This window comes from Erpetoichthys calabaricus, chromosome 18 (assembly GCF_900747795.2).
Source record: "Erpetoichthys calabaricus chromosome 18, fErpCal1.3, whole genome shotgun sequence".
Classification (NCBI taxonomy): domain Eukaryota; kingdom Metazoa; phylum Chordata; class Cladistia; order Polypteriformes; family Polypteridae; genus Erpetoichthys; species Erpetoichthys calabaricus.
This window is the reverse complement of record NC_041411.2, coordinates 82,710,111-82,737,579: the sequence shown is the minus strand read 5'-3', so window position 1 is coordinate 82,737,579 and position 27,469 is coordinate 82,710,111. Positions and strand designations below refer to the sequence as shown.

At 39.0% G+C, this 27,469-nt stretch overlaps 1 protein-coding gene across 9 annotated transcripts in view; it reads left to right on the top strand.

The window, feature by feature from the left end:
* The window catches only part of cadpsa (Ca2+-dependent activator protein for secretion a), a 366,374-nt gene that overhangs the window by 155,150 nt on the left and 183,755 nt on the right, over positions 1-27,469 (top strand). For all 9 annotated transcript variants that reach the window (XM_051921196.1, XM_051921193.1, XM_051921192.1 and 6 more), the window contains exon 6: positions 4,783-4,904. In XM_051921196.1, the coding sequence (XP_051777156.1) occupies positions 4,783-4,904 (122 nt within the window). The remainder of the gene's footprint in view (positions 1-4,782; positions 4,905-27,469) is intronic.

Sequence of the window (27,469 nt, the reverse complement as noted above, 5' to 3'; positions counted from 1 at the left end):
TGGATGCATTTGACGTCTAATTTAGAATGCTTCCCCTCCAATGACCAAAGCTCACTTAATTAAATATGTCATGAACTATACTATACTGTGTTGATTTACATCATGCCCTTTCTGAGAAGCTTTACAGAATGGTGGCCCATGAGGCTCCAAAGAACAAGCTCCTCTAGTATACAGTCTTATGAAAAAGTTTGGGAACCCGTCTTAATTCTTTGGATTTGTGTTTATCATTGGCTGAGCTTTCAAAGTAGCAACTTCCTTTTAATATACTGTATGACATGCCTTATGGAAACAGTAGTATTTCAGCAGTGACATTACATTTATTGGATTAACAGAAAATATGCATCATAACAAAATCAGACAGGTGCATAAATGTGGGCACCCCAACAAAGATATGACATCAATACTTAGCTGAGCCTCCTTTTGCAAATCTAACAGCCTCTAGACGCTGTCCTCCTTTAGCCTTTGATGAGTGTCTGGATTCTGGATGGAGGTATTTGTGACCATTCTTCATACAAAATCTCTCCAGTTCAGTTAAATTTGATGGCTGCCGAGCATGGACAGCCTGCCTCAAATCATCCCATAGATTTTCGATGATATTCAAGTCAGGGTCTGTGACGACCATTCCAGAACACTACTTCTCCCTCTGCATGAATGCCTTTGTAGATTTCAAACTGTTTTTTGGGTCATTGTCTTGTTTGAATATCCAACCCTTGCGTAACTTCAACTTTGACTGATGCTTGAACATTATCCTGAAGAATTTTGTTGATATTGGGTTGAATTCATCCGAATTCATAGAACCCATAGTCCCTGAACTAGCCACACTGCCCCACAGCATGATGGAACCTCCACCAAATTTGACAGCAGGTAGCAGGTGTTTTTCTTGGAATGCTGTGTTCTTCTTCCACCATGCAAAATGCTTTTTGTTCTGACCAAATAACTTAATTTTTGTCTCATCAGTCCAAAGCACTTTGTTCCAAAATTAATCTGTCTTGTCTAAATGAGCATTGGCATACAACAAGTGACTGTTTGTGGCGTGAGTGTAGAAAGGGCTTCTTTCTCATCACCCTGCCATACAGATGTTTTGTGCAAATTGCGCTGAATTGTAGAATGATGTACAGTAATCCCTCACTTATCGCAGGAGATAGGTTCCAAGGCCGACCGCGATAACTGAATTTCTGCGAAGTAGGGACACCATATTTATTTAATTATTTAACGTGTATTTGGACGTTTTTAAACCCTCCCTGTATTGTTTACAACCCACCCTTTACTCTATTAATAACAGGGACAACTGCTAAGCAATATGAAATCAGCAGATAAGTTTACACTTACTGTATAGCGAAGTACACGTAGCAGCTTGTAGGAGGTCATGACGTCGTCGACCTTGTTGCAAAGATTCCTAAAGCAGATTCCATCCAGACTACTGCCTTATCACGTCCACTTGCAACTCGTTTTGCGCCCTGGTTAAAAGGACACTGCGGCTGCAAATCTTATATGCTTTTCCTCCTTTTTAAATAAAAAGAATCATGGACTCATTGATGCTGTAATGGTGTCTTGCAGCGGTGTAGCTGCTCCCTTCCTTCAACATATCCAAAACTTTTACCTTTTCTGCAATCATTTGCATCTTCTGTTGGCGCTTGGACACGGCCCCTGAAGCAGTAGCACGTTAATGCTGAATGAGTGAGATGAGACTTCCTGGTTAATGCAGCACTCCGTCGCTGAGCCAATCAGCAGCACACAGGAACTTAACTGTGTGCTCTGATTGGGTAGCTTCTCAGCCATCCGCCAATAGCATTTCGTGTGAAATCAACTGGGCAAACCAACTGAGGAAGCAAGTACCAGAAGTAAAAAGACCCATTGTCCGCAGAAACCCGCGAAGCAGCGAAAAATCCGCGTTATATATTTAGATATGCTTACATATAAAATCCGCGAAGTCGTGAATCCGCGAAAAGTGAACCGCGAATTAGCGAGGGCTTACTGTACAGATACACCATCTGCAGCAAGATGTTCTTGCAGGTCTTTGGAGGTGATCTGTGGGTTGTCTGTCACCATTCTCACAATCCTGCCCATATGTCACTCCTGTATTTTTCTTGGCCTGCCAGACCTCCTAGGTTTAACAGCAACTGTGCCTGTGGCCTTCCATTTCCTGATTCTATTCCTTACAGTTGAAACTGACAGTTTAAACCTCTGAGATAGCTTTTTGTAGCCTTTCCCTAAATCATGAGACTGAACAATTTTTGTTTTCAGATCATTTGAGAGTTGTTTCGAGGATCCCTTGCAGTCACTCTTCAGAGGAGAATCAAAGGGAAGCACAACTTGCAATTGACCACCTTAAATACCTTTTCTCATGATTGGACACACCTGTCTATGAAGTTCAAGACTTAACGAGCTAATCCAACCAATTTGGTGTTGCAAGTAATCAGCATTGAGCAGTTACATGCATTCAAAACAGCAAAATTACAAGGGTTCCCATATTTTTGCACAGCCAGTTTTTCAAATTTGATTAAATTTCATACTAAATACTGCTTCACTAAAAATCTTTGTTTAGAAAACACCCCAGTACTCAGATGTTCCTAGGAAATGAAAGACATACCACTGTTATCTTTTTTGTTGAAAGGAGAGTAAATTATTATGCAGGCTTTGAGGGATTCCCAAACTTTTTCATATGACTGTATTTACTCAGTGATTGCTTTCAGGGGTCACTTCCTCAGATTGTTCGCATGATATCCATCCATTTTTGAACTGCCTTAATTCAGTTGGGCTCATAATGTCTGGAGTCAACCCTGGCAGAATTAGGTACAAGGCCAGGCCCAAAGGGAATAATTTACTGATTTCTGCTAAGACAAGGTAGCCCCTGATAGAACACTGTCACCCTGATTGGTCAGTGACTTCATGCCAATTAGATGAAACTCCAATTTATACAGTTTCCCTCAAAGACTAGATCAAACCAATTCAATGACTAGTTGAACCCATGCCCTAAACTGTACACTTGATATACAAGTTCATTTATGTGCACTTTAATAACCCGGTTATTCACTGAAACCCAGTTTCAAAAATGCCATGTACATCCTTATTCTGATTGGAGAAACCAGGATTTGGTCTCTGAGAAACCAGGTTAACATACATAGATTTCTCCTTGAGTAACCCAGTTACGTAGTCATGAAAACCTAAGGATTTTGCAGTCTGCACATGTCTGTTGCAATCCTCACATTGCTCGAGAGACACAGGTGACATACTTGATTATGGATTAATAATGTTTAACTCTTGTTGGAGCGTTTTGCCAGGAGGAACTCCATAAGTGGACTTGTGTATTTAAACAGAGGTTTTTAAGAAACTAGGTATTTTCCTTAACTGGGTTACTCATCTAATCCCGTTTTTGTGTGCACATGTAAACGGGTATTATGCGATATCATACTATAGCCTGTCACTTGTAATGCCATTTGTCTCCATTCACTTCTGATCCTGATCTAAGTCAAAGACGGATAACTTGGCAAATGCAAGAGTAACAGCGTACTGCAGAACACAGTAGGAAAGGCTTAACAATAAGCATCCAAGATGACTGCCACAATTCAAACACAAAAAAAGACATTATGGGAATCTTCACAAATTACCTATTAACTTGCAAACATGTTAAGTGGCAACTTAAAAGAAGGGGTGATGCAGCCTTCTGCTGTTATGCACCTAAAATCTGGAATTGTTTACCCTGTTAAGCTATATGTGCATTGAACTATCATTTTCATTATGGTTCCACTATCCGTACTAATCCCTACTATCCTCTGCTGTTCTTTTTACGGTTTTCTGTGGTGGCATTCTGCACCACTACCACCTGATCAGGGCACCATGCAGTGCATCCATTGATAGACTGAAGGCAGTCCCCAGATGTCCACATGACCATCATCATCAAATTCTTGCACGTGAAGCCTGAAAGCCATAAAGACTGATTTAGATCATTTATGTTAGGTAGAATGTCAAGTGCGGGCTGGGCAGTCTCTTGGCCTTTGGAGCCCCTGCAGATTTTGTTTTTTTTTCCCTCCAGCCCATCTGGAGTTTTTTTTTATTTTCTGTCCTCCTGGCCATCTGACCTTACTTTATTCTTTGTTACTTAGTATTGCCAAATCTTATGTTTGTTTCATATAAACATTTCATCATCTTCTAAAGCACTTTGAGCTATACAATTTGTATGGAAATGTGCTAAATAAATAAATGTTGTTGTTGCAACTGGGTGACCCAGTGGCTTTCTCACAGCACTATGCCCCGGGTTCAAACCCTGGCACATTCCCCTTCAGATCCTGGGCTCAAATTCCAGCCCACAAACTCTCTCAACCTTCTTGCAATCTGGATCTGTGAACACATCTCAGTTTCTATTTACGCTTGGGATAACATTTTCTGGTTGCTCACATCTGGACCTGGGTTTATTTGAGACTGGGTTCAAACACCTGTCATTATCTGGACCTGGAATCAAATTCTGTCTGGCTCACTATCTTGATCTGGGTTCAAATCCTACCCCACTCACTATCTGTGTGGAGTTCACACTTTCTCTCGGTGTCCATAATGGTGGTCTTCAGTTACTCCAGCTTCCTCCCATATCTGAAACACATTCAGCGTTTGGTTGCCTGGTGTCTTTAAATTGGCCAGGTGTTAGAGTGCCCTGAAAATGACTCGTGACCAGCCAATGCACCCAAGGCTGCTGAGATAGGATCCACCTCCAACACTTCAAATAAACATGTGTAGCGTTAGAGAGAATGACACACCATTCTCTAACTCCATTTTTGTTATATTTTGCAGGTAGTCATTATGGAAGTTCAAGGTTTAAAATCTCTGGCTCCCAATCGGATTGTTTACTGCACCATGGAAGTCGAAGGAGGGGAAAAACTGCAAACCGACCAGGCAGAGGCTTCCAAGCCCATGTAAGTTATATGTCAAAACGCCTTTGAATTGTGCCATGCTTCACAGTGCGATAATGGTTTGGAAGGTTGGAGATTTTTAAGCAATCAATCACCAGTCATTGTAACATGTGAACATGGCTTGTATTATTTGAATTCGGAGTTTGTCATAAATAGCCAAAATCAGTGTTTCAGAAAACCTCTGTTAATACAAAAAAGTAAAAGGAAAAAGGAATAAAAACAGAAAATAAACCCATTGTGCAGGCTGTCCTAAAACACTGAAGCAAGGCCTCCTGTAGGAGTTCGAAGTATGGATTAATCAATCGCAGTTTTATGCTTGGCTATGAGGAGCAGAGGGAGATGTTCCATTGCAAGACATTATGTCCATTATGGGCATACACACACACCTAAATGGAACAGCTCAGAGTCATTAATTACCCTAACATCTTAGTGAACTGTCTGCACTGGGTAGCAGCAGCTTTAAATGAAAAGGGAATCAGGAGAAGTCACAAAGTAGAAATAACAAATTAAAGGTTAAAACCATGAAAATGTGAAATAAATTACAAAAAAGCTCAAGATATGAATCAAGCATCAAATCCAGGATACAATGCAGGATTTCATGTCTAAATGGGGACACACAATCAGAGCCAAACTAAGTAGATAGATGTTAAACTAAGTCAAAGAACAGAAGAATTTGTAAGTGGAATACACTAATAAGAATGATCACAAAATGTTCTTCAAGAGAAATATGAGATCTCAGATGACTGGGGAATGCACACGCTGACCTTCATACAGTTACACTAATGATGTCATGCGCTGCACACTGGTCATCTTACCTCTTAATTGCAGAGCAACTGTCAACAACAATAGCTGTGCCCATACGAAAATACTACAGTGCTGCAGTAGAACACAATTAATTTTTAATATCTTTAGAAACACTTAGAAATAATAAAGTAGATATAACTAATGGATTTCTGAAATCCTGGAAATGACATTCCAATAAATGTAAAAGACCAAGAAGCAGACTGGAAAAATTATTGTTGTCAGCCAAATTGTGACAGTTATGCCTTTGGAATAAATAAGAAAAATCCACACAGACAAATGAAGAACATGCAAACTCCACATAGGGAGTAGTGCATCTATGCTTTTAGGCTATTTATTGTTTTATTCAAATAACCACCAGAAAAACACAAGGGATGAATGGTTATACCAGAGGTGTATGGGGGAAATGTTTATTTTTGTTTGTAAATAGTGTTTTTTATTTAAACAAACAGTGCAATATCCATCCATCCATTATGCAACCCGCTACATCCTAACTACAGGGTCACGTGAGTCTGCTGGAGCCAATCCCAGCTAACACAGGGCGCAAGGCAGGAAACAAACCCAGGGCACACACACACACACACCTACACACCAAGCACACACTAAGGACAATTTAGGATCGCCAATGCACTTAACCTGCATGCCTTTGGACTGTGGGAGGAAACTGGAGTACCCAGAGGAAACCCATGCAGACACGGGAAAACATGCAAACTCCACGCAGGGAGGACCCGGGAAGCGAACCTAGGTCTCCTAACTGCGAGGCAGCAGAGCTACCCACTGCGCCACCGTGCCGCCCATAACAGTGCAATATTTTATATAAATAGTGCATCATGTCTTTATAAACAAGGACTACTTGTATTTTAAAAATGGTGTGCTTTTTTTTTTATTTCAACAAACAAATCATTACAAATGGTGGTCTATAAATAACAAAAGGGCTATAAGTTGTAACAAAAGTACAATCAAGACAATTTAATAAACCTAAGCTGGGTAGAAATGGATGTTGAGGCTGCCAATGAAGAAGCAGGAGGTAATTGACAGAGCAAAGCATTAAGAGTGGTTATGATTACAGTATAAGACAGTCCACAAATTGCTCATATTAGCCAATTTAATGACAACTTTTTCGAAGCAATGCACACAAACGGTCCATCTTAACTTTTCAAGTTTCTAATTTGGATTTTAACTAAAAGTCAGTTCAAACTGCTTATTTTTGACCTTCAAATAATCTTCGGCTACAGTATCCCTTCTTTTTATTATTCTGACATAAGGTCACTAACAGGAATGTGTCCACTTTTCACCTAGGCATCATAACTGTGTTTGGCTAAGGACAACAGGCGTCCAGTCACTGCCAGGAAGAACGTTATACCATGAAATTGAATTCCAGTGCTTTGGTCATTTCAGGTCCCTTCAGGACATGCCTATGGGTTGTATAGTGTTGTAGATTTCATTACAAGTATAATTAAATAACCTTGGTCATGTTTAAATTTCACATTTTAACTGCTTCTGTTTCATTACATTTTACAAATGCATGGTTCTCGGCTTCATTCTTCAAATTTCTGGCAAATAAATAAATAAATAAATATCACAGATGAGTCCCATTTTAAGGGCTAAGTCAATGTGGTGAGCCAGTTAACTGTCAACCAGGATAGGCTAAGGCAGTACACAGGCTGGTATTTCTGGAGCTTTGAGGTAAGCAACCACTGGTAGAAAAAAACAAGCACAGAAATGGGCATCTGTACTTTCAACCTCAAACACTAGTTGTTCTACTGTGCTACTTAAAATCTGCCCCAGATTATACTGTTTCATCACTAGCTAAGTTGAACAAAAATAGTATCATTCGGATGGGTGGACACCTTTTTTTTTTTCCCCCCTCTGGCCCATGTGGAGTTTTTTTTTTTTTTTGTTGTTGTTTTTTTCTGTCCTCCTGGCCATTTGACCTTACTTTATTCTTTGTTACTTAGTATTGCATAATCTTATTTTTGCTTCATATAAACGTTTTTCTTCATCTTGTAAAGCACTTTGAGCTACACCATTTGTATGAAAATAAATGTTGGTGTTGTTCTTTCTAATACCATTAGATGTATGCTATCACAATTAGCTTTGGCATTGATGTTATTTGCCAAGCATTTCCCAGAAGAGGCCTGGTACAGTATTGATGAGCTTGGCTCCTAAGCAAACAGAAGGCTGGGATGATCAGCTTAGTGGCATAATGGGAAAGAGAGCCTCCAAACGAAAATAAGAATGATAAGCACAGTGGTGCTGGCACAAAGACAAACCTTAACAAGAGGTCAGGATGAGGAACTTAGTCAGTGATGCCAGTACAAAGTCAAGCTCAATTGAAGGCAGCTAAATTAGCTCTGCTAGTTAGTCCGGGTATAGGAATACAGACTGGCCTCACCTATTTTCAGTGCTACTAGGCAAATTTATTGATCAAAGCACTTTCTCGCATCCACTTAATATAAATCAGGATCATGACTTCTAAGTGCATGGGAAAAGCCTATCCAGGCAGGATCAGGCACAAGGCAGGAAACACCCCAAGAAAACGTGCAGTCCATAAAGGACCCACTCATTTTCACCTACTGTACGTCCACACTCAAACACACAGAGACAATTAAGAATCCCCAATTAACCTGACATACCTAGACAAAATTACACAATTATAAATAACACATGGTGCCACTTCAGAGCTGTTCTGATCCTGGCCCAATATAAATATATTCCAATGACAAAGAAAATGGAAAAACCCAATGAAATTGATGGAAAAAGAAATTATTAAAAACTCTAAGACTAAAATATAACTCCACACAAAAATTTAAAAAGAGACAAAAAATTTACATCCAGAGGAACACTGAAAACCTACAGCAAAGTATCAAAAAAAATCCATCCATCTTCCTAACCGGTTAATCCAGAGCATGGTCGTGGGGCAGCTGGAGCCCATCCCAGCAATCACAGGGCCCAAGGCAGAAACAACACTTGGAGGACAGGGCACCAGTCCATTGCAGGGATAAGAAAATAATAAAGCAGAACTTATGAAGCCTCAGATGAGAAGGAGAAGTTATTAAAGGTGCATGGCAAATGAACTAAATAAGTACTTCACTGAAGTCTTTATAAAAGAAGAAATAAAAGGAATGCCTCATGCAGAAGTACAAAACAAGCTCAGAGTTTACAGATTTTGGAAAACTGAAGTCAGGTACTTCCTATGTTAGATACTCATAAAACCTCTTGGTGTGGTGGCATTTTACTGTTTATGTTAAAAGAAATGAAAGAGATTAATTTATGAACCTTAACTTAGCATATTATAGCAACCACTTCAGATAGGAGTGCCTAAAGTTTAGAAAGTGACCAGTGTGGCTCCATTCAGAGGTCTGTATTGTACTGATGTTTTAGATCCCACAAAACCTTGAGTGTGAAATGTCAAGGGAACACAGACCTCTAGCTCCTATCAACTGGAACAGCAACAAAATGACATAACAAATAACATTCCCAAACCTTGGCAAAACGAATCTCATTATGTACAAGCCAATTACCTTTATTTTCATACAGTAAAATGTTACAGAAACTATAAATCAGAAATAAATTAGAAAGACCAGATGTATGAAAATAATATATTATAGAACAGTCAACATGGGCTCATGAAAGGAATATCTCGTCAAACCAACCTGATTGACTTATTAAAGGTGATCCTAATCATGCTGCATCTGGAGTCCTTAGGGTGACTAGCAGCTCTAAAAATGATGCAAAGAAGAGCAACCAGGGCCATCCCAGGACCAAAGAGCCTTTCATACTTTAATAGGCTCACTGAATTAATCCACCTTAAATTTAAATGGAGAAGACTACACTATGACCTAATCAAGGTCTTCAAAATTGTCAAAGGCATTGGGAATGATCATGTTAAATTATTTCATTTAAATCCTGAATCACATACATCTCACAGGTAAAGACTAAAGGTAGTGCATTCACAAAGTACTTTATCATACAAGGGATTACAGAAATCCTAAACAAATTGCCAAAGCAAGCCTAATTAATGCAAAAGGCCTAATGTCTTTTAACACATATTGAGATGAGATACCAGGACCACTTACTGTAGCTATTTATTCAATGTAAATAAATTGACTAAATGGTTTTCCTTTGTTTGTCAAGCTTCATATTTTCTTGTATCTGTAGAATATCTGGAAAAACATTTTGACTGTTTTTATTTATAAACACAGCAAGTTTCCTTTTGATCAGAAAGTGAACGGATAGATGGATGGATAGAAAGGTAGGAGATGAAGTGTTTTTGGGTATTGACCCAATTTGAAAAGCACAGTATAAGATGGAATGATTCATAGTATGTGGCACTATTTAAGAGCTGCAAAGGCCTGGGCCTCAACCAGGGCCCATTCTTATTGCTAGGTAGGCTCTGATCCTCACTTGGATTAAGCATATTACAAAAATGACAGAATGAAGGCATAAATGGAATAGTTAATGGGTATCCATTCAGCTTGAAAGATGCTATATAAAGGTGGACAGATTGATTTTATGAAGGGTCAACAACAGACTGTTGTCCCATCCAAAGTGGGTTGCTACCTTGTGGTCTATGCTGCAGGAACAGACCGTGACCCCCCCCTTATCCCGGGTACTGAACTGGATAAAGTGATATGAAAAATGAATTGATGGACAGAAAAATAGAAAGGGTAATGGATATCTAATTTGAAATCCACTATATGAGTTAGGCAGACCATTATAGTGAAAAGCAGTACAGTATATAAGGTGGATAGACTTATATAAAGTCAGAAGTGGACTGACATATTGCCTAGAACCAGGTCTTATCCTGCTGCTGGCACAGACTGACAATAAAACGACACTGGACTGGTTTATGTGGGGTTGTTAGTGGTTTATTGTTTTTTTTTTTTTTTTTATAAATACTTGACTGCCAGGACTTGAAAGGGTTAAAAAGCACCTGTGGCACTGAAGTCTTCAAGAGTGCCAACTGTGGCACATCACATTTTTGTTATTTAATTCCCAGTAGAACTGATCCGCTTCACAGCGGCAGGTATTTACATGAGCCGGAACGCAACTTCTTACAAGATTGATTTTTTTGTCTCATTTTAATTAGAGTAGCTGGCGGTCTGAGGCAAATCCCTAGAGTGTTGTGTACTGATGGATCTGGGCTGGGTCTTGGACATTTGTTCATGTTTTCAGCTCACAGAAATTGTTATCTGGTGATGGAAATGGGTGATATGAAAAGCAAGAAGAGCATTTTTAAAGGGGCCTTGTTGGTGAAGGTGGCATGCAGGATAAAATCACCTCAGTGCAAAGATGATTGTGTTTGCTGTCAGTGATCACATTTTGAATTTTTACATTTTCAAAAGGTATCCTTACTGACAAACACAGGGCCTGAACATATCAGTAGCCATCTCTTTTGTGACCGTTTTAATTGTTTTATAATATGCAGGGCATTCTGATTACACTTTACAATACTGCTTAAGAAATTGGGCTTAAAAATATGAAGTTAAAAAATACATATCATAGCACTGAGCTTCAGTGCCACTCTCTATGGAGTTTGGATGTTCTTCCAGTGTCGTTGTGTCTCCCACACTTCACAGGTACATGCAAGTTTTGTTAACTGGTGAATCTGAATTGGCTCAGCTGGCAGTATATGTGAGTGTGCCCTGTAACAAACTGCAACTCCACCTTGCTTTGCACCCAAAGCTGTCAGGATACTTACCAAGGCCCCATGCCACTGAACTAGGAAGAATGAATGGATGCATTTTTTCTCACAAGGCATGGCAGCGGCACAGTCCCGTCACTGACGACCTGCAAGATGAATTGCTGGATTTCTGTAAGCTACTTGCATGGCAAGGCAAGAAAGAAAATCATTTGAAGGGGGTTTGGATATAATTGATAACAATTGAACAAGGAAAAAAAAAAAAAAAAAAAACATTGAGAATTACGATTCAGACTGCTAAGCAGGATAGAAATATATATTTCTTTAAAGATAATTCAAATAAGGAGGGCTTAAAAAAAGAAATAAAAGCCATGCAAGCACTAATACAGTGTTTTCAGATACAGCACTATTAGCACTGGGACAGGAGGGGCACCCTGGTAACATTTCTCACAACCCAAAATAATTTAGATATGTATAATGTGATAGACATCATGGATGGACTGGCACCCTGACCTGCCCCACCTGACTGGAAAAGCACTTATGAAATTTATGGATGAACAGCATGGATGGATGTGCATCTCACTTAGGATGATTCCTTTTCTCTTTCCCGGTCAGGAGATTGACATAATGGATTGATGACTACTGTCCAGGACCATGTGTTCCCCCACTCCACTGGGTGGCAGCATCAATCTGGCATCACTACCACTTGGACGCCCGCAGAGTTGCATAGGATCTATAGTGTCCCTGCTTTTGGAGTCCTTGGGAGTCGCAACAGGGTGCTGTTGGAGACAGACTCACTAGTTTAGTAGAAGTTCCGTTTGACGCAGAAGTGCTTCCTGGGTGCAATACAGTTGCATAAAGGAAGCTGTTCTGCCTCACTCAGGGGAATCAGAGATCGAAATGAAGAAGGTTAAAGCATACCTGCAGAGGAGTGGAGAACAAGGAGGAGTAGCAAGACAGAAAACTGTAGGTTGGATTGTACTGGAGAAGAGGCCAACTGAAAAGGGAAGTTGAATAAAAAAAAAAGTTATTTGAACCTGAGAGTTGTGTTGCAGTTGTCTCTGGGTTTTGGGGCTCTGACACCTCATTTCTGGTCAAAATGTGTGTGTGTGTGTGTGGATGTATGAGATATACATACAATTGGCATATTGTGTGGTGCAATGGTAGAGGTTTTGGACTTCATACCCTGTGATTGTAGGTTCAAATTCCGCTACACACTGCGTGACCATGAAAAAATTTAACCAATTGAATCTCAAATGTTGTATGTCACCTTGGATAAAGGCGTCAGCCAAATAAGTAAAATGATAATATGTATCTACACACATACACACAGACCATTTTAAGCCCACAGTCCAGTTTTTCTTCAAATTTAATCAGCTGAAATGCAATGAATGACCTAAAATAGTGAAAAGATAAGCAGTAAACTGCCAAAGGTTTAGATTTAAAATTTGGGTTAGCAAAAACTGGAAAAATGAAATTTCAGAATATTACAAATGGGCCTTCTCCTATAGGTTACAACCTATAGATGTTCTGAGCAATTAAAGTAAATTAAGCCTTGCACGTTGAAGTTAAGAATTTTCAGAGGGGTCCCAACTTCTGTTGATTACCTAGTAGCAGAGTAAAGCAGGAGGACATCTAAGCTGACAGACTTATGAGGTGGCGAGCAGGTTTGCGTTACAATTTTCTTGACTGACTTAAGTTTCCCAGTATAATATGAAAACTGCTACGAATGATTCAATGGATGAGAAGAACAAGAAAACCAGAACAGACAGTGTGCAGAAGGACAGAATCCAGCAAAACCACATTTGAACCAAAATAATGCCATCTTACTCATTGTAAGCCTGAGATACTGAATATACTGTCTTTAGTTTGCCTGTGTAAATGCTTGTCTTATATTGTACAGTAGCTGACACTTTAACAGGGGTGCATATGGATCCTAATCCCCAGTCTGGTGTTGGTAAGTGAACTCGTATTCATTTAGAATGAATGAAAATCACAATAGCAGGCAAAAAGGGAAAAGCATATGCAGGTAGTCCAGTGAGTCAATGGACAGTGGGCATCTAGCCCAATGTAAGTGAAGTGGAGTGGTTTTAACTACCCATACTTACCATATATTACTGTGACCTGGTGGTCCTTGCACTCACTTCAGCATCTGTTATACACAGTCCTGCCTAGCTTGCCTTTGTTTGTGGAGTTCATATTACAATCAAGATAGCGGTTAATTGTTTGACCACTGGCACCCTATCTAAGTACTGCAGCAAACCCTGCTCGACAACATCCTGTTAGATACTGTAGATAGATAGATAAAGGCACTATATGATAGAAAGATAGATATTTCTTTTATTTGTAATAGAATTGTTATTTTAAATTAAGCAACAGACAAGCTGTATTATCTCACATGCAAAAACAGGTTTTTCTGCAAAGGTTCATTATAGTAATTCAGCTGTACTCTTTCTCATTTAAATGTCCTATAAATTCCAATGGTGCCACCTTCTGTTTTAAAAAAGGTACTGCAAACTAGGTACAGTATACTGTATGCTATCTGCCAATACTTTACTACCACCACAAATAATACATTTTATTTATATAGCACCTTTACCATGCTCAAAGTGCTACAGAAAAATTCAAAATGTAATAACAGCAGTAAAGTACATAAAAAGATCAAATTACTATATTTGATACAAACGTAGCATCAACATTAAACACCTAATTAAAGAAAAATACAGGAAACACTAGAAAAAAATAGCAAACATGAATAAAAATTTTAAAAATGCACAATACCACAAGAAGACTTTAAATGATAACATAATGTGTGATACAAACACATCTGGGTAGACAGTGGGACTGAGAGTTAGGTTAAAAAAAAAAAAAAAAGACACTTAAGTGTAATGCTTTTACAAACAAATGCGTTATAATCTTACAATTAGAAAGAACGACATAAGCTAGCAGATGTAATTAATTTAGGAAGGACATTCCAAAGTGTGGGTGCATTATAGCCAAGAGGTTTGGGGGACAGCAAGATTGCCAGCAACAGTGATTCTCAATGGAGAAACAGGAGTAGTGAGGTTTGATAGGAGTTGTTTGTTCTGATAAATACAGTATGATGAACCCAAACTCCCGTCTTTCATTACATTATTTATTTATGGTCTCATTCTGGCAAATTAAAATGCCCAAAAGAATGTGGAATTTTTTCATACGTTTATTAAATTTTAGATTAAAATTTTGGATTTGTGCAGTCACTTTAAAAATTATAGTTGATTTACACTGTCCTTTCATTTTTCATTATCATCCTAATTTACACACCTTTTAATTTTTGCTTTTTTGTTTCAGAATATGCATTTTAAACAGGTAATTAACCACTAGCATCCACTGAGGGAATAACAATGCATCCTACAGAATGGCAGATCACAGAGGTCACCTTCACGTTCACCAGCATCTCTTTATTCTCCTCAAGCTGCCCATACTAACACTCTCTTCATTCATTCTCTGATGCTACTTTTATTACAGGGTCACAGCAATAGCAGCCTTATCCTGTACGTTCAGGCACAAGGAAAGAACCATCCATGGTTGGATGCGAGTCTGTCACAGGATACACCCATGCACACCCACAGTTTGTAAATGTTAAGTCACAAATTCATCTTTCAGACACTGAGACAGAGTGATGATGTCTGCGCAGACAGTGACCAGAGCTGGAATTGAACCTAGGTCCCTGGAGAGAAAAGGCAGCAGTGCCAATCACTACATAACTGCATCAGTTGTATTAAAACTATTTAAAAAATAAATAAATAAAATCAGAGATTAAAGTCTAAGTGAACACTCATGGAAGGATTAATGGTCATCTGTTCACAAAAGAAATCCTTCACTAAACAGTTTTTAAAATGAAACCAAACTGATTACTGGATGTGCATTGTAACTTGACACCCAAATGCCGAGGAGGTTTCATCTAATTAATCAATTCCTTCAGTTATTCTCTCAATGGCTGAAATGAAAAATAGGTCTGAAAAACCATGCTGGAATTCACAATGCGATGGTGCTGGTTATGAAAGGTGCAATATAAAATATGAAATGATGAAACACAGTGATACCATTTACATAATGGCCAAATTGTCATGTTATCACATCCTGGTATTTTTAATAAGTTTGAAAAACTATGCATGGTGTGCATTTGTGAACTTATTTACCTGTTTGTGAAGTTGGAGCTTTTTAATTAGTTTACTTATCCACTTAAAGACATATCACATTTTTGTTTCTTACGAATTTTTACGAGTCACATTCAGAAATAACAGGGTAATTCATCTTTAGGATAAATAATACAAGTGAAACGAAACTACTATATGCTAACACCCCTACAGTAATATCATGACCTCCCTCCTGGTCTCACTCAGCAATTCCTCGATTAGCTCCACCCTTTCTACATTTGACTTTTTCCCCCCTGGGCCTTTCAAGCCTGAAACCATTGCCTTTACATTGCCTTATCTACTTATACAAATGAGGACAACAACAAAAACAACATTTACTTCTATAACACATACATTTACATTTATTTGCTTAGCAGATGCTTTTATCCAAATCATCTTACAAAAGATTCAAAATAATCCAGTAGACATCAATCAGGGAGACTGTTTGGGAACAAGTGTGACAGGGAAAGTTAGAATGTATTAGTAGAGTGCACAAAGTCAGTGATTTTAAATATTATTTTACAATATAATGTCATTAAAACCAAGTCCAAATCATCTTGTGGTGGCTGAAATAACTTCATAAACAGTAGAGTTCAACTCAGGAAATGTTAAAATGGCATCCACTCATGTCCTGTTGTTAGCTTTTAGTCTGTGACCGACTGTAATTTGTACTTTATAAACTACATTTTTGAAAGATTATTCCGATGGAGAGGTCAGCTCTTTGGTAAAGTCTGTGACTCTGCTGCCATTTCAGTAACCTGAACTAGAGATCCATGTTGCCATGAAGAGAGGCTATCAGACATGTAAAAAAAGAAAATATACAGTAATCCCTCCTCCATCGCGGGGGTTGCGTTCCAGAGCCACCCGCGAAATAAGAAAATCCGCGAAGTAGAAACCATATGTTTATGTGGTTATTTTTATATTGTCATGCTTGGGTCACAGATTTGCGCAGAAACACAGGAGGTTGAAGAGAGACAGGAACGTTATTCAAACACTGCAAACAAACATTTGTCTCTTTTTCAAAAGTTTAAACTGTGCTCCATGACAAGACAGTGATGACAGTTCTGTCTCACAATTAAAAGAATGCAAACATATCTTCCTCTTCAAAGGAGTGCGTGTCAGGAGCACAGAATGTCACATAGATAGAGAAAACAATCTCTAGCAAACAAATCAATAGGGCTGTTTGGCTTTAAAGTTTACGAAGCACCGCGGCACAAAGCTGTTGAAGGCGGTAGCTCACACCCCCTCCGTCAGGAGCAGGGATAGAGAGAGAGTTTGTTTTTCAGTCAAAAATCAATACGTGCCCTTCGAGCTTTTAAGTATGCGAAGCACGTGCAGCATGTCGTTTCAGGAAGCAGCTGCACAAAAGATAGCAATGTGAAGATAATCTTTCAGCATTTTTAGACGAGCATCCGTATCGTCTAGGTGTGCGAACAGCCCCCCTGCTCAATCCCCATACGTCAGGATCAGAGAAAGTCAGCACAAGAGAGAGAAAGAAGAGTAAGCAAAGAGTAAGCAATCTAGCTTCTCAGCCATCTGCCAATAGCGTCCCTTGTATGAAATCAACTGGGCAAACCAACTGAGGAAGCATGTACCAGGAATTAAAAGACTCATTGTCCGCAGAAATCCGCGAACCAGCAAAAAATCCGCGATATATATTTAAATATGCTTACATATAAAATCCGCAATGGAGTGAAGCCGCGAAAGGCGAAGCACGATATAGCGAGGGATCACTGTATAGGCTAAAGCAAAGTCTCTCTCAAAGTAATTTCAGCAGTAACTGAAGATGCACGTAAAATTTCTCCATTTTAAGATACAATGATTTGGAAACTTTGCTAAAACTTTTTAAATGAGATGTTTAGAAATCTAATAAATTTGTATAGCGTGCTATGCTTGAGATACCTGAAAAAAATACAACTTTCCTGAAAAATTTGCTTGGAAAGTAGCATACCAAATTTCAACAAGATTTGTTCACTGGGAGATTAATTATTTTATGCAGACAGAAAAACTGATGGACAGACAGGGACCTAGCGATTACAATAGCTGCTTCCTCATTTCATACTAATGCACCTAAAAAGCCAATGGGGTTTCAAATTCAACTACGTGCCTCAGCAGTTTTGTCTCCTAACCTTTTCTTTGAAGAAGTGCCCATCTTGAATTCACTTCCTATTTGTCCCCACTAAGTATCTTCAGTATGCCGATTCATCCAGAGCTGGTTCTGACCTAACACCCTATGTTGTGAGGATAAGCACCTGCAAAACTGTACTGAATGGGACTGCTGGAGTTTTGTAAAAGAAGTTCTGACAGGGAATCATGGACATGGGAAAGAGATTCTCTTAGAAGGGAGAGAGTTATTTGAGAAACAATAGGGAGTAAGTATGACAGTATGTGTGCACGAGGGAGAGAGATGGACAAATGGCCACAGTTTCTCCTATTTAAAATAAGACAACACCACTTGCCACAAAGCAGGTATCATTTCAGGCTGGTTTTATGAACATGACAGTATCTTGGGTTAATGCCAGTGCTTTGTAAAGTCCACCGATTTCTACTACAGCTTTTTTGGGATGAGGTGGAATGGGAGAGGTTAGCAGGGGAAAAAAAATCTGTAGGATCGAGTCAGCAAGGACCAGAACCCATGCTGAATTCAATAGCTTAAAGAATTCAGAATTCCCACACAACATATAAATCACCAACCAGTATGGCACCTAGTGCCAGTGTATGTAATGGTACTGTTTGAGAGTCCTGCATTAGTCCAGCCAAAGGATGACCAGTGCATGGACACACTGCGAACAAAACACCTCAATCACTGCAGCATTTGACTCCATGTAGTCATTAACTGATGACTGTTTCCGAGAGAATCACTTAGTAATCACCTCTTGCAGTTCACCCAAGGAGCAACTGGCATGTTAATTAGGCCACAAATGAAAGAATAAAAAGCAATCTTTAGGTCTTCCAAGGAACTCAGTGCAGTGTGCACATTCAAGACTTATTCCAACCTTGTTATGCCATGTTGTATGAAATAAAGGCTGTATGTCACTTTACTGAACTTTAAGTAAATATAATCTCTGACATAAAGCACTGGAGTTTACTGTCTAAGGAAGACTTCACTTTATCTTATCGAATCTGTCTCCTAGGATTTCATGAACCGATTAAAATATTTTATTGTTCTGCCTGTAACTTTTTCAATGCAGTCATTTCTTTTAAAAACAGTATCTAGAAACTTATTTTGGTCTGCCACCCTGCTTATCTCCCTAAACCTAGACATGAAGGGCTATTATTTTATAAGCAGATGATTGAGCATATCTAGATGAGAGCCTCTTTGGACATTGAGGTGATCGGTCATCAGCCAGCCACTCAGTGACCCAAGAGTGACATTTCTTGCTTTTCCTTTCCTATATACTTAAGGTTACAAAATACAGCAGTTTAAGAAGAACAATAGTACCACATCTCTGTACTTGTAAAGCAGCCATAGACAGGCAGACTATTTGTAATTCTGAGAGTTGAATGGTAATGATGATTATTTGGTTATTCATACTTCATTCAGTATAAAATAGTTCCCCCAAGAACAACATATCTGTAACTTTCTAGTTCTACTTGTGGCTTAAATTCCAAATCTTATTCCACATTGCAGCCAGCAGTTCTCCTTGAAAGAACCTTCCAGGAAAATGACTCATTTTTCAGCTTTGCCGGTATGACATATACTTAATGCTCCTCCACGGAGGGAAACATACCATGAAATAAAGACAGAATGAAATATATACAGACAAAGTTTTAGTATTGGACATTTTTCTGCTTTGTGCACAGTGCCCACAAAAACTAATCTTGTAATGTCCCTTTTCTGAGTTTTTAAAAATCCATTATCATTTTATCTAACCTGCTCATGCAGTTAAGAGTCACAGAGGGCAAAGGTCAATCCGGAAAACACTGGGGACAAGGAAGCCACAAACCCATTATGGGATCCAGTTCATGACTGGGTCCACTCGTTCATACAGAATTAACAAATTCACCAGTCAAACTAACCTGCATGTGTTTGGTATGCTTGAGAGAAAAACCATCAGAACACAGGGTAAACATGATGACTCCACACACGTATTACAATTGTTTCATCGACACAGTGTACTTATGCATTTTTCAAACCATAAGTCATCCATAAGCCAATTTAAGGTAAAATATTTGCCTAATTGTTTCCATATTTCTGCAGTGAAAGCACAGGCAGGCGAAATGAGTTGACAGAGCTGTAATACTGAGCAACATCCTTTACAGCGAGTAATACAATCTGTCCATTTTCTGAACCTGAGTGGCACAGTGGATAGACCTGCTGCCTCATGGATCCAGTAGCTTGGTTTCAAAATATGTGCTCAGACATGGTTTGTGTGAAGACTGCACCTTCTGCCAATGCCAGTTTCCATCCTACACCCTAAAGATAAGTGGAGTGAAGACTCTAAATTGGTCCTCTTCAGGTATGAAAATAAGTGAGCATCAGCGTTTAATTGGTCAGAGGGCCCGAGAAACCCAGTGGATAAGTTGGGACAGAGGAGATCTGCAGGATAAGCTGCAGCTGACCCATGTAACCCTACAGAAGGCCAAAGGAGAGAATCTAACACACATACGTGATGTCTTTTTAGTGCCAGTCAAAACTTGGGCAGTAGTATTTTAAATTAACTACAGGTGGAAGTGAGATAAGTGGTAAACAACAGTATAGAGGAAAATATTAAAATCTAAATGGGATAAAATAAGAAGGGGAAAAAAAAAATAAAATAAACTTAATACACATTTTCAATCAGTAAAAGACAGAAGTAGCTTTACCTTAGTAATGGCCCCAAGCTGGAAAAAGCTACTTTTAACTACTGTTTACTGTTAACTGATTATCAAATTTGAAATCGGAGTCAATATGAGGTTTCTAACATGACATCTGAAATGTGGAGTTAGTTGACCTAGGGTACTGAAATGAAGTGCAAAATTCTTTGAAGGTCCTAATTTCTCTTCATGAGGTAACTTAACTACCAACTTCTCTCTTTACGTGTACTGTATTTTGAAACGAGGGCAGCCGATTACAGGAGGCACACACTGACACACTCATTGATACTATTGCCTCACCTTTCTAGGAACCACGGTTTGATTCTCTTCCAGGTGACCGTGTATGTAGAGTTTGTATAACTGTGCCCATTCCAGCATGGATTTTCCCACAAAGGTGGTTAACTAGTGCCATTAAATTGACCCACCATGATTTAGAAGAACTGTTTGAATGAGTCTGACCTGCAATGGACCGGTGTCCCATCTTTCCCTAGTTCTCACATTTGCCTCAAATATAAACCACATGGACTGTGAGCAAGAAGAAAAAGAAAATCAAACCCAGGTGCTTGCAGTTGTGATGTAGCATCACCAATCACTGTAAAATTATAATAATAATAATTATTGGGTAGCGCTGCTGCCTCGCAGTTAGGAGACCCGGGTTCGCTTCCCGTGTCCTCCCTGCGCAGAGTTTGCATGTTCTCCCCGTGTTTGCGTGGGTTTCCTCCGAGTACTCCAGTTTCCTCCCACAGTCCAAAGACATGCAGGTTAGGTGGATTGGTGATTCTAAATTGTCCCTAGTGTGTGCTTGGTGTGTGGGTGTGTGTGCGCCCTGCAGTGGGATGGCGCCCTGCCCGGGGTTTGTTTCCTGCCTTGCGCCCTGTGTTGGCTGGGATTGGCTCCAGCAGACCCCCGTGACCCTGTGTTAGGATATAGCGGGTTGGATAATGGATGGATAATTATTGCACTTTCCAACCTCATTGATAGTAATAAAAAGGGCAGTGGGCTAGGGATTAAAACCCAGTGGAAAAAAACAAAATAAATAAACATCTTTCTCCTATCCCCATGTTTGGCTTTTTAAACCCCATTTAATCCCAGACAAGCAGTTCATTCTCATCTATTTATTTTGCTTACTGAGTTATACACTGGATTTGTTAACAAACCTGTTAATCCCTCCATCTCACTTTTTCAAGTAGAGAGCATGCACATAAGAACAGCTGCAGGCATCTGCTAATCTGGTCAATATTTGCTTATTTCTCACCAACACACTCTCCTCTCTCCCTCATGCACACACAGGGCAAATGCAGATACTCATTAGAAAGAACATGAAGAGCATTAGTCAACTAATTCTGCAGATGAGGGCTGGCCTGATTATAACTTATTACCGCTCTTGATATCTGCTGTTCAAGCCTCAGGGCACTGACTGAGTAAGTTAATAGATAGGCTGTCTATACACACACACACACACATACATACGTGCATCACATACTCACCCACATCTCATACACAAACACACACATAGACATACTTTCACATACCCTAATATAAACATACATCAGAGTCTTGTAAGACACACATGCAAACCTCTCATATGCACACATTTAGTCCCATGCACATATACAAACACGCGCACAAACACGCTACACATATATGCATACACATACCCTCCATTTCATTTCCTATCACCATACGCATAATTACACAAACATGTTATGTAATGTTAATAAAGTGTGCGCAATGAACAACAATAATTAAGGCAAAGTTTAAAACCATGAGGAAAAAAAAAAAAAAAAATAGGAGTTGCCGTTTGGAAATGGGACATCTGTATTCTGATTTGGAGTTGGAAACATAATGAGAAAGGGATGCGAGGCTTACAAAAGTCTTCACTGTTGATGCTTTTGCCTGCCTGGAAAAGGCCTCACCCAAAGGGCTCAACCCCTAGGTCCGCTGGCCTGTTGAAACGGTTTAAGCCTCAAAAATATACTTAAATAGCCTAAAATATCAAAAGATCTCTTTCAAAGAAAGGAAACTATAAAAACATTTAGTTTAAGAAACAAGAACAAGGAGATCTTTATAATATAAACTGTACCATACCATTTTCTAAGCCTACTTAGTCCTGAGCAGGTTCATGGGGGGCTGAAGCCTATCCCAGAAAGCACGGGGTGCCAGGCAGGAAAAATCCCCAGACAAGGCGCTAGTCCATCACAGGATGAACAAACATACACTCATACCCACACTAGGGCCAATTTAGCATGTACAGTACACCTAACCTGCATGTCATTTTTCTGTGGGTGGATACCAGAGTACCCAGGAAAACAAATGAAGACACAGGGAGAATCTGCAAACTCAGGGAGGTCCCAGGACACAGACCCTGGTCTCCTTACCGCAAGGCTATAAGCTACCAAAACGCCACTGTAATAAAGAAATGTTTATTGGAAATGGCAAAATTGCCAAAAGGCTCAAAAACAAGCAATAAGGAGTTGCCCATAGACAATCTTTAGCAAACGAGTCCAAATATGAAATCCAGAAAGAGAAATCCCATAAACTGAGTAAAACAACATCCAAAAACAGAAAATCGAATAAATGATGATAATGCTAACTTTATTTGTATAATACCTTATCATACATTTTCCATACATTAATCAACAAAAACAATAAATATACACCATAGTTAATTACTATCATCATTAATTAATATTATGATCATTTCTAATGAATGCAAGTATACCAAAAAGAAAATCAACCAGATAAGACTCCAAACAAGTATAATGCGCTACACGTGAGCTCTCTCAGCTTTAAGCTAAACAGGCAGAGGAAGGCACAGGAATGGTGATGCCAGGTGGCCCACCTCCAAAATAAAGGGAACATAGGAGAATACCCATTTACACATAGAAACCTAATATTTAAACATTAAATATGTAAAGAAAGTAAGATGAGAAAAATATTTTACATGAAAGAAAATAGAACAGAAACAATGAAACTTCGTAAATAACAATGAAAATATTAAAAACAAGAAGAAAAAAAAAAATGTATGACAGAGCAATAACCCTGGCTGAATGATAATAATCTGGAACTGGGAACTCCATCTTTCTCATAATATTGCACACCCTGTTTTACATACATTGACATTCACCCCATTCAACCCTGTTGGAGGAGAGCATGTGCATGGCTGGTAGCACAAAAAGATAATATAGATTTGTGTTTGTCATGATGAAACTGGTCAAAATAAGTGAACAGTCAGCTATTACAATTACGTGTATTAAAAAAAATGTAAAAATCGTAATCCTTTATTTTTTTCCGTTAGACGATGGATTACTTCTGTAAGCCAAACAAACTTAAAATCAAAATATCAAAATGACACCAAATTCTTTCAATTCTATAGAATCTTGTAATCTAAAAATCGGCTACACCAGGTCAGAAAACTCAATTTTTCTTTCTTTTTCGATTGTCGCTGAACACTTCTTTAAATTTTCTTGGATATAGATTTGCTGCGATACATATTTCTTAGGGTGCAGAAGTTAGGGCTGCTGCATTATGGATTCAGCTTTGTGGTTTCAAATTCCACATCTGGTTGCTGTTGGAGTTGGATTCACCATGGACCTCCTCTCTAGGAGTTAAAGCTTTGGACTTCAAACCCTGAGGCTGTGGGTTCAAACCCCACTACTGACATTGTGTGACTATGAGAAAGTCACTTCACCATCCTGTACTCCAATAGGAAAAGCAAAAGAAATGAATCCAACTGTATCATTTAAATATTGTAAGTCATACTGGATAAAGGCATCAGCCAAATAATCAGTAGCAGTAATAACAATAATAATCTCCAAGCCATGCAAGTTAGGTTAACTGGTGACTCTTAGTTGACTCAAAAGAGTGAATGACAGACTAACATTAGGTTCCTGCCTTGTGCCGAATGCTGCATGACTGCATATTTTTAGTCACTGAGCAGAAACCGCCAGTGGTCATCTCACCCTTAAAGTCCAAAGTGACTCACATTGCTGCTCTGTATTGAGTTAAATAGCTGTGAGAATGTCATGTAACAGGTAAGGATCCCCAACAGGTTAAATGCATTTTTGTACTATTTTGAAGTCTTTTTTCATGTTTTCTTCTAAAATTACATTTGATCATTGCTTCAGTTCTTTTGTTTATTGCCACCCTGATGAAGTCATATTTGTATCTCATTGGCATGTGCTTTACATGATAACATGCTGCATTAGAAGTAGCATATTTAAAAATCAGGGACTGCAGCACATTTTGCTTGCACTTTTTCTGAAATGATAAATCAAAAATATATAATAAGAAACATTTATTATCATGTAATTGATCCTAGCTTATTTCTATTATTTAATTACTATAATTTCTATTTAGCATTTTCAAATCTTTGCTGCCTAACAAACAAACAACTGCCAATTTGCTCTTTTCTACTTGGAAACACGCTCTTGCTGGTCACACTATGCTAGATGTTTTTTTTCTTTTTCTTACTAAAGACGTAATTTTTCTTTTTTTACTGGTTTTCTTGCCTTCTTTGATTTTTTTGCCACAAACAGTTTTGCCACAAATATCTAACCAGTAATGTCTGCCATGTGCTTTGGGTAGAAATTAGGGAGCAAGGCCCCCATTATGCTCACACACAGACACACATTGGGCCAATTTAGTACCCCTTATCAACGTCATACATAGGTCTTTAGCATATGGCAGATAAACCGGAATAACTGTAGAAAAATCCATGCAGAGCAGACCTGGGAAGCACATGCCAAGTCCACACAGTACTTAATGTAATAAACTCACTGGATCTTCCGCAGATTTGCTGCACCTCTAGAAGCTCTGTCACACAAGGTTAAGAAATAATGTGCTAAGGACATCTGCTCTGAGTATATCCGTCTTATCAGCCATGGAGCAGGAACTGACAGTGCTCATCTCTTCACTGGGGCCTTGGAGTCTAAATTGACTCAGTCACTTAAAATAAAAAAAGAAGAGGAAACTTGAAATTCTTTGCTCAGTCATAAGGATGTGCAAAAGATTCCTCATGGATAACACTGTGTCAGCAAGAAACTCTCGCAAAATAATTTCTGCTACTCTGCTTGATTTTTTAATTTGGGAAAACGATGGCAAGCTGCATTCCGAACTTCTTATTTTCAATATGAAAGGAGGCTTCTGTTCTCCTACATTACTGCTGACTCCTGACTCAGCACAGAGTTGAGCTGAAAATTGCTTCTTTGTACATATTAGCTGCATACACAGGGCAGCATGACACAGTGACAAGTACAGTCTCATTTATCTTGGTGTTGTATCCATTCAGAACAAGGTACTCTACAAAAAGTTTCAAATAATATTGAAAGATTTAACAAAAACTGTAATGCTGCTTTGTGGAAAAATCCTCCTTGTATATTGTGAATAGAATACCAACAAGAAAACAGCTCATTCATAACCTAAAGAATCATTACTGGCATAGCATTCTCAGGGTCATGCAGGGCTAAAGCCTATCCTGGCAGCACATTTGAGTGAAAAGTAGGGAGCAGCTCTTGACAAGGTGCCAGTCATTTGTAGGAAACACACAATCACACACTGGCCCATTGGGAATCGCCAGATAACATTCATGTCTTCAGGGACTTGGGGGGGGGGGGGGGGGAAACAGGAATGCTTGGAGGCCAGTTAACATAGGCACAGGCGGAATGAGCAAATGACCGAGAGCAGGATTTGAACTCAGGATGCTGCATCCATGAGGCACCATTATTATTTTATTACTACTATTATTATTACTAACTGGAATTTTGTAAGACAATGGGCCTCAGTTATAGTGCCATCAGTATATCTGAGTACTTTTCTGTACACAATATTTGAATTTTTTTTTTTTATCTGGAGTTAGTGTGATTAGTTCACTGCAGCTCGTTACTCTTGAAAGTGCTACATACAATTACCCAGGAGTACAACATTCCTGCTTTTCCTAGTGACTGACCTTGGATTCTGTTGTTGGTTGTTGAAAACACAATTTTACAGGAAGCTGTATTGTTCTGAAATGAAATAGATATAGATAGATACTTTATTAATCCCAAGGGGAAATTCACACATGGGTAATGGGTAATTAGTAGGAATAGTGTGAATTTTGGAGATATCACAATATATTATATATATTTGTGATATGTGGCCACGGCCATTACCCAGCCAAGATACTGGAATATAAGGACTGGGGGAGAGAGCATCCACAAGGCACTACCTTCCCCAGGACACTAGAGGGCAGCCCTCCTGGGCGGTTGTGACAGCACATATTCGTGCAGGGTATGTTTTTGGGTTCCGTGGGTGCCGCCATGGGATGCTATAGAAGAACCCTACTTTAAGTTTCCATCTCACCTGGGAGTAGTTCTAGTTACTACTGATGAGCCACCTGGAACACTCCCACGTGTAACATAAAAGATGCTGCCTCACTCTATTCGAGGAGCCAGAGTCGGGAGGAAGCAGATGAACCTTGCCAGGAGCAGGGGGGCGAAAGGAGAGAGACAAAAGGAGAAGTGCTATGTGCTTATTTATTGTACTTGGTGCTTTTTACCGTGCTATTTAAGGTGGGGAGCAAAAGAAAAGCGCTACCCCACTGAAATAAAGCCTGAGTTGCGCTGGGACTTGTGCCTCTGCCTGTTGTGTTGGGTGTTTAGGTAGCTCTGTGCTCCCGAGGAAGCTGACAGGTGTGCCATTTTAGATGGTTTAGATGAAAAGCAATATACTGTACAAACTGAAAGAGGCCCAGGATATGGAGACAACAGTTTACCACAGAGAAAAGTGAGGAACTATAAAAGAGGTGAAATAAACCCCAAATAAACTTACAAAATTGAAAACAATGGACAATCAAATAGAAAGAAGAGCAAACCTTAAACCTAACTCTGCAATGCACACTGCGCATGTATCACACAACAGTAGCGAGCCAACTGAATTAAACTCAGCTTCAGATGTGGGTTTTTACTTCCTTCACTCAAGAATTTGTTTTTGAGTTAATCACCAGTTGAATGTTCTCCTGTAATGTGGGGGGGATTCAGTATGATAGTATTATTATGATTATTATTGTTAAATGTTTATTTTCATTTGTTTACTCATGCATTTGTTTTTGTGTTTTACATCAGTTGTATGTTTAAACTATTTTTTGTTGTCATTTTTTTTTTTTAACTTTA